The sequence below is a fragment of the Cetorhinus maximus genome, chromosome 7 (genome assembly GCF_964194155.1).
Source record: "Cetorhinus maximus chromosome 7, sCetMax3.hap1.1, whole genome shotgun sequence".
In the NCBI taxonomy this organism is placed as follows: domain Eukaryota; kingdom Metazoa; phylum Chordata; class Chondrichthyes; order Lamniformes; family Cetorhinidae; genus Cetorhinus; species Cetorhinus maximus.
The window spans coordinates 4,931,402-4,944,652 of record NC_135885.1 but is presented as its reverse complement, the minus strand read 5'-3'; the positions used below and the strand labels follow the sequence as shown (position 1 = coordinate 4,944,652).

General features: G+C 47.1%; 1 protein-coding gene across 1 annotated transcript in view; it reads right to left on the bottom strand.

The window, feature by feature from the left end:
• The window catches only part of LOC144682549 (autophagy-related protein 16-1-like), an 87,211-nt gene that overhangs the window by 47,223 nt on the left and 26,737 nt on the right, over positions 1 to 13,251 (bottom strand). Inside the window, exons 6-8 of the mRNA XM_078544980.1 lie at positions 11,861 to 11,926; positions 6,736 to 6,822; positions 3,332 to 3,394 (exon numbers count right to left, since the gene is read on the bottom strand). Coding sequence (XP_078401106.1) covers positions 3,332 to 3,394; positions 6,736 to 6,822; positions 11,861 to 11,926 — 216 coding nt within the window. The remainder of the gene's footprint in view (positions 1 to 3,331; positions 3,395 to 6,735; positions 6,823 to 11,860; positions 11,927 to 13,251) is intronic.

Genomic DNA, 13,251 nt, shown 5'->3' with positions numbered 1-13,251 from the left:
ATGATGAAACAAAATGTGTTTATACTTTCAATCAGCCACATTCCGCTGAGAATTCCCTCTCTAAACCTCTCTGCCTCGCTTTTCTACTTCAAGTCATTCCTTAAAATGAAAGACTTGCATTTATATTGCGCTTTTCACAACCACGAGACACCTCAAAGCAGTTTACAGCCAATGATGTGTAGTTACTGTCAGAGACGCAGCAGCCAATGTGTGCACAGCAAGTTCCCAGAAATGTGATAATGACAGATCATCTGTTTGAGTGATGCTAGCGATGTTAAATTAAGGGATAAATATTGACTAGGACATGGCGGGGGGGGAGGCGGTTGACATAGTGCCATGGAAACTTTTACATCTACTCAAACAGACAGCTAGGACCTCAGTTTAACAATGTATCTGAAACACGGCACCTCCAACAGTGCAGCACCCCCTCAGTGCTGCATTGGAATGTCAGCCTTATTGTTTGTGCTGAAGCCCTGTTCTGTTCCAAAATAAATATTAGAATGAGGATTTGTTTCTAAGCAAATGGCCTGCAAAATCTAACACAGAAAAATGTTTTTCATTGTAAGGAAAGAGGTTCAAAATTTGTGTTTTGTAATTAAATGTCAAGCATAAACTTGTGGCTCTGAGGGGAGATTGCAACCACTGAGCCTCAACTGAGACACTTAACATCTACCTCTCTGCCCAAGCTTCTCATCACCTGGCCTCATATCTCCTTATGTGGATCAGTGTTAAAGTTTTGCTGAATGGAGTTTCCTACCAAGTGCCTTGGGATACGTTACTACATCAAAAGCGCTGTATAAATGCAAGCTATCGTTGTTAATCCAGGCCAAAAACTTGTCTCCCAGCACCAATGACAGCTCCCCGATTTCAGCTTAAATCTTAAAGGCCGTGTTACTGACACACACACACACCAGCCAGATCCAAGGTGCCGTCCGTGCTCTGTGCTGAGTCAAGGAAACATTATTATAGGATCTTGCAGCACTAGGAAAAGGCCATTCAGCCCATCGTGCCTCTGCCTGCTCTTTAAAAAGAGCTATCCAATTAGTCCCACTTGCCAACTCTCTTCTCATCGCCCTGAAAAATTTTCCTTTCCAAGTATTTATCCAATTCCCTTTTGAAAAAGTGACTGTTGAATCTGCTTCCACCGCCCTGTCAGGCAGCGCCTTCCAGATCACAACTCGCTGTGTAAAAAAAAATTCTCCTCATCTCTCTCTCTGGTTCTTTTCCCGATTCTCTTCCATCTGTGTCCCCTCTGGTCACCGACTCTCCCCACCACCAGAAACAGTTTCTCCTTATTTCTTCCATCAAAGTCCTTCGTGATTTAAAAAAAATTCTATTAAATTTCCCCTTAGCCTTCTGTTCTCAGGAGAACAAACCCAGCTTCTCCAGCATATCCTCATCGTTGAAGCCCTCATCTCCGGTACCATCCTAGTAAATCTCTGTACTCTCTTCAAGGCCTTGGCTGTTAATTGTACGCTAATTATATTCTTAAGATACACAAGTGAGGAGCACAGCGTAATTAAGTATCTAGAGCACTTATAAAGAGAGGCTGCTGCGACACTGGGTAGGAGGTAGAGAGATGTAAAGCTGCATTCTGTGAATAAACCCATTATCAAGAAAACTGTTAGTGTCTGGCTTGAGATCGATATAACACTGACATCCTTCCTAAAATGTGGCGGCCAGAATCAGACTCGATATTCTATTTATGGCCAAACTAGTGATTTATAAAAGGTTCACCAACTTCCTTACTTTCGTACTCTATTTATAAAACTAAAGGTTCTGACTGTATTTTTAACAGGCCTCTCAACTTGTTCTTCCATCTTTGTATACATCACCCCCCTGCCCCCACCCGCCCCCCCAACCACCCCCAGATCTCTCTCTGCTCCTGCACCCCTGCAACCAAAATGCATCGTTTTGTTACGGGGACAACAGTTGTCCAGAGTATTCCACGGACAAGGACAGAAATGAATCATCAACATGCCCAGGTCCGCATTCCCGATCCCAATCCAATAACCCCGCCTTGGAAGGCACACTTGTGTGGGAATTGGCTGCCAAGAGGATTAGGTTTGTCTAAGAGGTCCTGCTGTCAAATCAGCCCACGTGACAGACTGCCCACATGGACAAGGAAACAGGTCAAAGAGCAGTCGGCATAGATTCCTGAAGGGAAGGTCTCATTTGACTAACCTCATTGGATTCTTTGAAGAAGTGACAGAAAGGGTAGACTAGGGTCTTGTAGTAGATGTAATATACTTGGAATTTCAAAAGGCCATTGAGAAGGAACCCTTTGATAGACACATGACTAAGGTCAGAAAAGGCAGGGTCATGGGACAAGCAGCAGAATGGATAGGAAGCTGACCATAAACCAGAAACCAGAGAGTGAGCATCACTTTTCAAAAGGACTAGAATTCCAAAGCAGAAAAGAGATGTTAAACTTGTACTGAGGCATGGTTGGACCACACCTGGGAGTTACTGTGCACAGTCCTGGTCTTCATATTACCAAAAGGTACAGAGGCACTGGAGAAGGTGCAAAACAGGTTTACAAAGATGATACCAGAACTCAAGAGGTTACAACAATCAGGAAAGATTGAACAGGTTGGAGCTCTTTTCTCTCGCAAAGAGGAGGCTGAGGGGTGACCAGGTAGGAATCTTCAAGATTTGAAGGGATTGAATAGTGTAGACGTGGAGAGGACTTTTTCCACTTGTTGGAGAGTCCAAAGCTCGGGGTCATCAGTATAAGATAGTCACTAATAAATCCAATTGGGAATTTAGGAGAAATTTCTTTACCAGGAAAGCGGTGAGAATATGGAACTCGCACCCACAGGGAGTAGTTGAGGCGATTAGCATAGATGCATTTAAGGGGAAGTGAGATAGGCACATGAGGCAGAAAGGAATAGAAGAATATGTTGACAGGGGAGATGAAGCGGTGTGGGAGGAGGCTCGTGTGAAGCATAAACACTATGGATCAGTAGGGCCGAATGGCCTGTTTCGGTGTCTGTAATAACTGCATAATATCTCAGCGTGAATCAAAGATTTTAAGCAACAGTTGAGGAAAGAGAAAGCTTAGACCACGTGTCCAGTTGTGGTGTGGAAGGTGACTTAGGGGAGCTTTGAAGGTTGGAGGTGGAGTGGGTTGACATCGTGAACAAGTTCACAACCAGCCCTGAGTGGCCCAGCTACTCAAAGACGTGGTCCAACAACTGGAATCTACCCTGTGCTCCTCCCTAAATGGAACACAGATGTTTCAGGAGGCAGCTTGGAGGGGGAGACCAGGAGGTTACAAAGTTGGAAATCAGCTACCCAGGAACTTTCAATATGGCAAAACACAACTTACCTTAAGAGGCCTTTAAAGGATTGGAGAAATCTGGGCTGGGTTGAAAGACTTAAGGAGGCTGACCTAAATAAAAACAAAAGGAAGATTTGTGGCTAAAGAAGGCTGGTTTTAGCAAGAATGGCTGAAGCTTTGAGGAGGAAGACCCACCGAGCTCATCCATCAAGGACTCAGGCCTGGTGTCCAACTGAACAGGCCCCAGCAATAGGTTCACATGGCCCAACATCAAGGACAACTTTCCAATGTCAAAGTCACATGGCCTGGCATCAAGGTCACATGGCCCAATGTCAAGATACCCTGGGTTCACAATACCTGTCCATGTCACAAACACTTCCAAAGCCTTGAACTTAACAGCGGAATTCCAGGGACCTCCGCAAATATTGACTCATTTCTGAGGCCAGTTTGCGAATATTGAAACCCAGGGACTCAGAGAAACCTCTCCCCTATAATTATTAACACCCTCTCATGTGCCTCATGTCAAAGCATAGTCACATCGCTGGGAGCCCTCCCTGGAAATACTGACAAAGGTGTGTGAGCCAAACAGGTCCAGTTGCCTCTGACTTGTAAAATCTTTATACTCTTTCCTTCACCCATGTAGCAGTTTTGTCTCAGCCTGTCGTTGCCTTGGTGATAGAGGAACACCGTGGTTACAACACCACAGCTTGCGGAAGCCCCCCCTGTACCTGCCCCCGTGGACAGTATCCAGTCAGTGGGTATGTCTCAATCATGTATATAGTGTGCTGATGGGAACAATGGAACAGGGGAGGCCATTCACCCCTTTAGCCTGTTCTTCCACCATTCAATGAGATCATGACCGATCTGTCTCAAGGCTCCATATACCCGCCTTAGCATCATCCCCCACAACCCCCCTTGCTCAACAAAAATCTAGCAATGTCCATCTTGAAAGCTCCAACTGACAACCAACATCCACAACCAATTCATTCACAGGGTGTGGGCCATCACTGGCTGGGCCAGCATTTATTGCCCATCCCTAATTACCCTTAAGAAGGTGGTGGTGAGCCACCTACTTGAACCGCTGCAGTCCATGTGGTGTAGGTACACCCACAGAGCTGTTGGGGGATGGGGGGAGTTCCGGTATTTTGATCCAGCGACAATGAAGGAACAGCGATGTAGTTCTACGTCAGTTTGGTGTGTCACTTGGCGGGGAATTGTAGGCGGTGGTGTTCCCATGTGTCCGCTGCCCTTGTCCTTCCAGATGGTAATGGTCGTGAGTTTGGAAAGTGCTGTCGATGGAGCCTTGGTGAATTCCTGCAGTACATCTTGCGGATGGTACACTCTGTTGCCAGTGTGTGGTGGAGGGAGTGAATGTTTGTGGATGGGGTGCCAATCAAGCGGGGCTGCTTTGTCCTGGACAGTGTCAAGCTTCTTCAGTGTTGTGGGAGCTGCACTCATCCAGGCAAGTGGGGAGTATTCCATCACACTCCTGACTTGCACCTTGTAGATGGTGGACAGGCTTTGGGGAGTCAGAAAGTGAGTTACTCGCTGCAGGATTCCTAGCCTCTGACCTGCTCTTGTAGCCACAGTATTTATATGGCTACTCCAGTTCAGTTTCTGGTCAATGGTAACCCCCAGGATGCTGATAGTGGGGGATTCAGTGATGGTAATGCCATTGAATGTCAAGGGGGCGATGGTTAGATACTCTCCTATTGGAGATGGTCATTGCCTGGCAATTGTGTGGCGCAAATGTTACTTGCCGCTTGTCAGCCCAAGCCTGGATATTGGGGAGAGAGTTCCAGTTTTCTGCTACCCTTCCTGTGAAGAAGTGCTTCCTGATCTCACTCCTGCTGGTCTGGCTTTAATTTTAAGGTTGTGCCCCCTTTTACTAGACTCCACCCTCCAGAGAAAATAGTTTCTGTCCTATATAACTCATCAAAACCCTTAAATCACTTTAACTGCCTCACCCAGGTCACCTCTCAACCTTTTAAACTCAAGGATGTACAAGACAGGTTTATGCAACCTATCCTCATAATATAACCAGTCAGATGAGAAGAGAAGCTAAGTTGCCTCAGTAACGCATTGCCACCTTCTTGAAGGGCAATTAGAAATGGGTAATAAATGCCAGCATTGCCAACAACTAAGGAAAGAATTAAAAATATCAAAAGGCAATAGAGACATCACTTGACAGGTCTGACAGCAGATTTTCTATTCTTTCACGGGATGTGGGCTTCACTGGCTGGGCCAGCATTTATTGCCCATCCCTAATTGCCCTTGGGAAGGTGGTGGTGAGCTGCTGCCTTCTTGAACCGCTGCAGTCCATGTGGTGTAGGTACACCCACAGTGCTGTTAGGGAGGGAGTTCCAGGATTTTGACCCAGTGGCAGTGAAGGAACGGCGATATATTTTTAAGTCAGGATGATGTATGGCTTGGAGGGGAATTTGCAGGTGGTGGTGTTCCATGCATCTACTGCCCTTGTCCTTCTAGGTGGCAGAGGTCGTGGGTTTGGAAGGTGCTGTCTAAGGAGCCTCAGTGAGTTCCTGCAATACATCTTGTAGATGGTACACACTGCTGCTGCTGTGCGTCGGTGGTGGAGGGAGTGAAAGTTTAAAGTGGTGGAGGGGATGAATGTTTAAGGTTGTGGATGGGGTGCCTCTGATCCTTATAGTAAGGAGGCAAGGAACAGGAGGCAGCCATTTAGCCCCTCAAGCTTGTTCTGGCATTCAACGAGCTCATGGCTGATATGTATCCCAACTCCATCCATGTCCCTTATATCCTTATGACATGTGACCTTTGGGAGGGGCAGAGTCACCCTTCATGCCTGCTAGAGTCTCCACTCGTGTGTCTAGAGGAGGGGGTCAATCACTGCTGAGCCCCTCATGCAGAGACACAGCAGGTCATCGATATTTACTGGCGTTTAGGAGAATGGGAGGCGATTCCAATGAAACATATAAAATTCTGAGCGGGTTTGACAGGGTAGATGCTGGGAGGTTATTGCCCCTGGTTGGGGAATCGAGAGCACAGGGTCACAGTCTCAGCATCGGCCGTTGATCAATTAGGACTGAAAGGAGGAGAAACGTCTTCACTTGGAGGGAGGAGAATCTTCGGAATTCTCTACCCGAGAGCTGTGGGTGCTCAGTTGTTGAGTATACTCGAGACAGTTCGATAGATTTCTAGGCTGTAAGGGGTTTGCAGAATATGACAGAGGTTGAGCTAGAAGATCAGCCATGACCTTGGTGAGAGGTGGAGCAGATCTGAAAGGCTGAACGCCCCTCCCCCACCAGCTCCGACTTCTTCCATCGGAAACATGGCCAAAACCCCTCTCCCAGCCTCCATCACCAGAACTCAACAGCTCTGCCATAACCTGGATCAGTACCAACCTCGGGCACTTTCCCAACTCCACCGCTCAGACTGGACTGGCCAAACATCGCACAGGGAGATCCCACATTTACCTAAAATTCCGAAATGGTTTGAAGCTCTTGGTTCCCTGGTGTCCGGATTCCTCGGTTGACAGTTTTTGCACTTGGCGAAAGACATCTCTAAAAAAAAATAAACCAAGAGCACATTAAGCAGCAAAATCAGTTTCGAAAAAGGAGCTAACTGATTCTGCACTTGAGTGTTGCTGAAAAAAAGGACATTCTGTTGAAACTTTTCAGCTTGCACTCATCAGGACAATCGCAAGAACACCAATGTCAGGGGGAAGCAACAACCTTATACTGTATGAGAAAAGAGTGCTGGGACTCTCTTATCATACCGTACAAAGTTGCTGCTTTTCCAGACATTGGTATTTTCTTGTGATTGTCCTGTTGAGTTCAAGATGAAAAGTTTCAACAGAATGTCCCTTTTCAGCAACACTGCACTGTCGACAGGGGCAGTGTTATCGGAGTAAAGGGTTAATTTACCCATTATTCTGTATTATACACAGGGGCTGGTTATCAGGAGTAAAGGGTTAATAAATTCCTTATTCTGCACTGTGCACAGGGCTGGAGTTACCAGGTGTAAAGGGTTAATATACTCTTTCTTCTGCGCTGTTCACTGTTGTAAAAACCCAACTGGTTCGTGAAAAAAATTTAAAATGGAGGAACCCTGTCATCCTTACCCAGTCTGGCCTATATGTGACTCCAGTCCCACACCAACGTAGTTGGCTCTTCACTGCCCTTGGAAGTGGCCTAGGGAGCCACTCAGCTTGAGCACAGGCGGTATGCCCACCACCACCTTCTCAGGGATGGGCAGTAAGTGCCTGTCCTGTCAGCGGTGCCCGCATCCCAAGAATGGAATAATACCAAATGGGAGGCACTACGCGCAGACTGTGCCCCGCACCAAGAGAGTGGGCCCCCAGCAGCACTCCGTCATCCAGGGGAGATTCATAAACGCTTAACGTTGGATCAGAACCAACATTTTTTTCTTCTTCATTCTTTTATGGGATGTGGGTGTCGCTGGCAAGGCCAGCATTTGTTGCCCATCCCTAATTGCCCTTGAACTGAGTGGCTTGTTAGGCCATTTCAGAGGGCAGTTAAGAGTCAACCACATGGCTGTGGGTCTGGAGTCACATGTAGGCCAGACCGGGTAAGGACTGCAGATTTCCTTCCGTGAAGGACATTAGAATCACGAAATTGTTACAGCGCCGAAGGAGACCATTCAGCCCATCTTGTCTGCACTGGATGTCCAAACGAGCAATTCGCTCAGTGCCACTCCCCTGCCTTTTCCCCGTAATCCAGCACATTCCTCCTTTTCAGATAGTAATCCAATTCCCTCTTGAAAGCCTCGATTGAACCTGCCTCCACCACACGCTCAGGCAGCGCATTCCAGATCCTAACCACTCGCTGCCTGAAGAAGTTTTTCCTCATGTCTCCATTGCTTCTTTTACCAATTATTTTAAATCTGGGTTCTCTGGTTCTCAATCCTTCCACCAACGGAAACAGTTTCCCCCTATCGATTCTGACCATACCCCTCATGATTTTGAATCCCTCGATCAAACCAATGGGTTTTTACCACAATCGATGATAGTTTCGTGGTCACCGTTACTGAGGCTAGCCTTTATATTCCAGATTTATGAATTGAATTTAAATTCCACCAGCCTTGCTGTGGGTTACTAGTCCAGTGACATTACCATTGCCCCACCATCTTCCCATAAGTCAATTAATTTACTCATGGAGGTGAGATGGAGGTCAGCCTTGGTATAATTGAACAGGTTCAAGGGGCTGAATAGCCTCCTCTTGTTCCTACGCTCTATATCCTCTTTTGGCCATTCCAGTTAGTTTGTTTGGTGCGTGGCTGGTGGCTGCTGTACCTCTCGGAACCTGTTGGTGATGCTGCTGAGCAAATCCCTGTATAGAAGTAGGGAGACATGGCAGAGGCTGTGTACAGAGTCTGTCTCTGTGCCAAAACTGCAAACAGGTTCTCCTGGACCGTGGGTTTAGCCTGTAGCGCTGTTCAAATCACTGAAGAATAAAATAAAATACATCTGTGTTTGGGGGCTGCCAAAGCGACATTGTTCGGGGTTCAGAGACAGAGTGTCCTTTCAGGGTAAGCGTTTGGGCAATCAATTGATGGGAGAGAGAGATGGTGGAGGAGTGAGAGTGAGTGAGAGTGAGAGAGAGGGAGGGAGAGAGGGAGGGAGAGAGGGAGGGAGAGGGGGAGGGAGAGGGGGAGGGGGAGGAGGAGGGAGAGGGGGAGGGAGAGGGGGAGGGAGAGGGGGAGGGAGAGAGGGAGGGAGAGGGGGAGGGAGGGAGAGAGGGAGAGAGGGAGGGAGAGAGGGAGGGATGGAGAGGCAGAGAGCAAGTAAGAGAGAGAGCAAGAAAGAGAGAGAGAGAGAGAGAGGGAGAGAGAGAGAGAGAGAGGGAGAGATGCACCAAAAAAGAAATATTAATGACTTGGATGAGGGAAGTGAATGTACTAATCGCCAAGTCTGCGGATGACACAAAAATAGGTGGGAAGGCACAGGAGTCTACAGAGGGATATAGACAGGTTAAGTGAGTGGGCAAAAACTTGGCAGATGGAATATAATGTGGGAGAATATGAGGTTATGCACTTTGGAAGGAAGAATAGAGGAGCTGAATATTATTTAAATGGAGAAAGACTGCAGAAAGCTGCAGCACAGAGGGATTTGGGAGTCCTCATGCATGAATCACAAAAAGCTAACATACAAGTTCAACAGGTAATAGGTAAAGCAAATGGAATGTTGGCCTTTATTTCAAAGGGAATGGAGTATAAATACTATACAAGGCACCAGTTAGACCACATCTAGAATACTGTGAACAGTTTTGGTCCCCATATCTATCCCCATATCTAAGGAAAGATATACTGGCATTAGAGGCAGTCCAGAGAAGGTTCACTAGGTTGATCCCAGGTATGGAGGGATTTTCTTATGAGGAGAGGCTGAGTAGGTTGGCCCTGTACTCATTGGAGTTTAGAAGAATGAGAGGCGACCTTATTGAAACATATAAGATTCTTAGGGGGCTTGACAGGCTAGATGCAGAGAGGCTGTTTCCCCTAGTGGGAGAGTCTAGGACCAGAGGGCATAATCTCAGAGTAAGGGGTCACCCATTTAAGACGAGATGAGGAGGAATTTCTTTTCTCAGGGGGTAGTGAATTTGTGGAATTCTTTACCGCAGAGGGCTGTAGAGGCTGGGTCATTCAAGTCTATTCAAGGCTGAGATAGACAGATTTTTAATCAGTAAGGGAATCAAGGGTTATGGGGAAAAGGCAGGAGTTGAGGATTATCAGATCAGCCATGATCTCAGTGAATGGCGGAGCAGACTCGATGGGCCGAATGGCCTACTTCTGCTCCTACATCTTATGGTCTTATAGAACCCTCGGAAGGAAGAACAAGAGAGATAGAGAGAGAGAGAACGTAAGAGTGAAGATAAAGATGAGTAAGGGAGATAAGCTGTGATTGCGTGAGAGGAAAAGATGGGCAGAAAGATGAATAAACAAGGTCAGGCAAAAAGAGAGAGCGAGAGAGAGAGAAATTTTGGGGTATGCATAGACAAATGAGAGAGCAAGTGTGTGTGAGAGAGAGAGGGAGTGAGAAGGCTAACAGGAGATTTAATGAAGGCATTCGACATGATGAAGGGGGTTTTGCGAGAGTAAACAAGGAGAGACTTTTCCCAGTGGCAGGAGCGTCAGTAACCAGGGGAACACAGATTATTTTTTTTTTTGGCCAATTATCTTCAGAAGGGAAGATGAGGAGAATATCTTTTTTTACGCAGTGAGTTGTGATCTGGAACGTGCTGCCTGAAAGGGCGGTGGAAGCAGATTCAATAGTGACTTTCAAAAGGGAATCGGATAAACACTGGAAAAGGGAAATTCGTGGGGAAGAGCAACCTTTCAGGGTTTCGCAGACTTTTTATGACCTTTTTATAACGTTTGTTTTTATGCCAAAGCCAAATTGTTGAGTACGGCGGTTAAACAGGTCTGAAAAACATCAAGATGTGATCGTAAAGTAATGTGGTTAAACAAGCCGCGATAAGGACTAATGTAGTTAAAGCGTTTGACAAGCTTAACCATGACCTGTCGGACACCTCAAACTGAAACAGCAGTTACTACACAGCATTGTGGTTTTGTAACATTTGTTGAAGTTTAAGGAACAAGTTCCTATGTTGAGAAGCGAATTAACGGTCTGACTATTTGCCTTGGAAAAGCAAATGTGGTTACATAACCTGTAACGTGTCTCGAATTTGGTGCAGGGGGAAATGCTCCAACATTGGAATCTTTTGCAAGAACTGTTAAGAAGAACAGGGAAAACCTGTGAGGGTCTGTGGACTGGAAATGTAAAGAGATTATAACATCAGACGAAGCCAATCGTTTAAGAGGGATTGGGATATACCCTCCAATTAAAAGCAAAATACTGCAGATGGTGGGATAACTCTGACAGCATCCGCGGAGAGAAAAAGAGAGTTAACGTTTCGAGTCCGATGTGGCTCTTCTTCAGAGCTGGAAGAAGGAGGTTCCCCCAGTTCCGAAGAAGAGTCGTACGGAATCGAAACGTTTCTCTCTCTGTTTCTCTCCCCCCTCAGATGTTGCTGGACCTGCTGGGTTTTGCCAGCACTGGCTGTTTTGATAGAATATACCCTAACAAGGTAGACGGCCAGAAAAGAGGCTAAAAGGTGAAACGATTCGAGACATCTGCGCACACCGACAGATAGAGGATCTGAGACCATCAGTCAACAGGACGCTTGAAGAGACGGTGCCACAGCTATCCAACAGGCAAGGACTGGAGTCACAGAGAGAGCTGTACACTGCTGCCTGAGTTACATACCTAACTTGTGTTGCTTAACCAATCTATTCACAATCATGGTCTATGCCTGTGCGGTCCTCAAGCCAATCTCAAATCTACAAAGCTAACACGAGTGGGTAGCCCTTTCAAAGAGCTGGCACATGAATCATGGGCTGAATGGCCTCCTTCTGTGCTATCCTATTAAGAAAGGGATGCACAACAGGATACATATACACACACACACACAAACATACGCGTATACACGGACACACGCACAAACATGCACATGCATACAGTGGCGTGGCAGAAATTAAACCCTCCCACCCACCGCCCCCACCCTTGAAACAACCCTCACTCACGTGTTCATTGCGATGGGCACAGTGGAAACAACCGCCAAATCTTTCTCTAAATTCTTCTGCTTGATCCTGGAAAAGAAACATGACGGAAAAATCACCACTTTGTCGTTGCAAAAAGATTTTGCGGATGCACTCTGTATCACTTCTCCCAGACAAACACATGATTCAATTCTCCACAAAAAACTAACCCCGTGCTGTACCTGTCCTGGGAGTGTTTGATGGGGACAGTGTAGAGGGAGCTTTACTCTGTATCTAACCCCGTGCTGTACCTGTCCTGGGAGTGTTTGATGGGGACGGTGTAGAGGGAGCTTTACTCTGTATCTAACCCCGTGCTGTACCTGTCCTGGGAGTGTTTGATAGGGACAGTGTAGAGGGAGCTTTACTCTGTATCTAACCACGTGCTGTACCTGTCCTGGGAGTGTTTGATGGGGACAGTGTAGAGGGAGTTTTACTCTGTATCTCACCCCGTGCTGTACCTGTCCTGGGAGTGTTTGATGGGGACCGTGTAGAGGGAGCTTTACTCTGTATCTAACCCCGTGCTGTACCTGTCCTGGGAGTGTTTGATAGGGACAGTGTAGAGGGAGCTTTACTCTGTATCTAACCCCGTGCTGTACCTGTCCTGGGAGTGTTTGATGGGGACAGTGTAGAGGGAGCTTTACTCTGTATCTCACCCCGTGCTGTACCTGTCCTGGGAGTGTTTGATAGGGACAGTGTAGGGGGAGCTTTACTCTGTATCTAACCCCGTGCTGTACCTGTCCTGGGAGTGTTTGATGGGGACAGTGTAGAGGGAGCTTTACTCTGTATCTAACCCCGTGCTGTACCTGTCCTGGGAGTGTTTGATGGGGACAGTGTAGAGGGAGCTTTACTCTGTATCTCACCCCGTGCTGTACCTGTCCTGGGAGTGTTTGATAGGGACAGTGTAGGGGGAGCTTTACTCTGTATCTAACCCCGTGCTGTACCTGTCCTGGGAGTGTTTGATGGGGACAGTGTAGAGGGAGCTTTACTCTGTATCTCACCCCGTGCTGTACCTGTCCTGGGAGTGTTTGATGGGGACAGTGTAGAGGGAGCTTTACTCTGTATCTAACCCCGTGCTGTACCTGTCCTGGGAGTGTTTGATGGGGATAGTGTAGAGGGAGCTTTACTCTGTATCTAACCCCGTGCTGTACCTGCCCTGGGAGTGTTTGATGGGGACAGTGTAGAGGGAGCTTTACTCTGTATCTCACCCCGTGCTGTACCTGTCCTGGGAGTGTTTGATGGGGACAGTGTAGAGGGAGCTTTACTCTGTATCTAACCCCGTGCTGTACCTGTCCTGGGAGTGTTTGATGGGGACAGTGTAGAGGGAGCTTTACTCTGTATCTAACCCCGTGCTGTACCTGTCCTGGGAGTGTTTGATG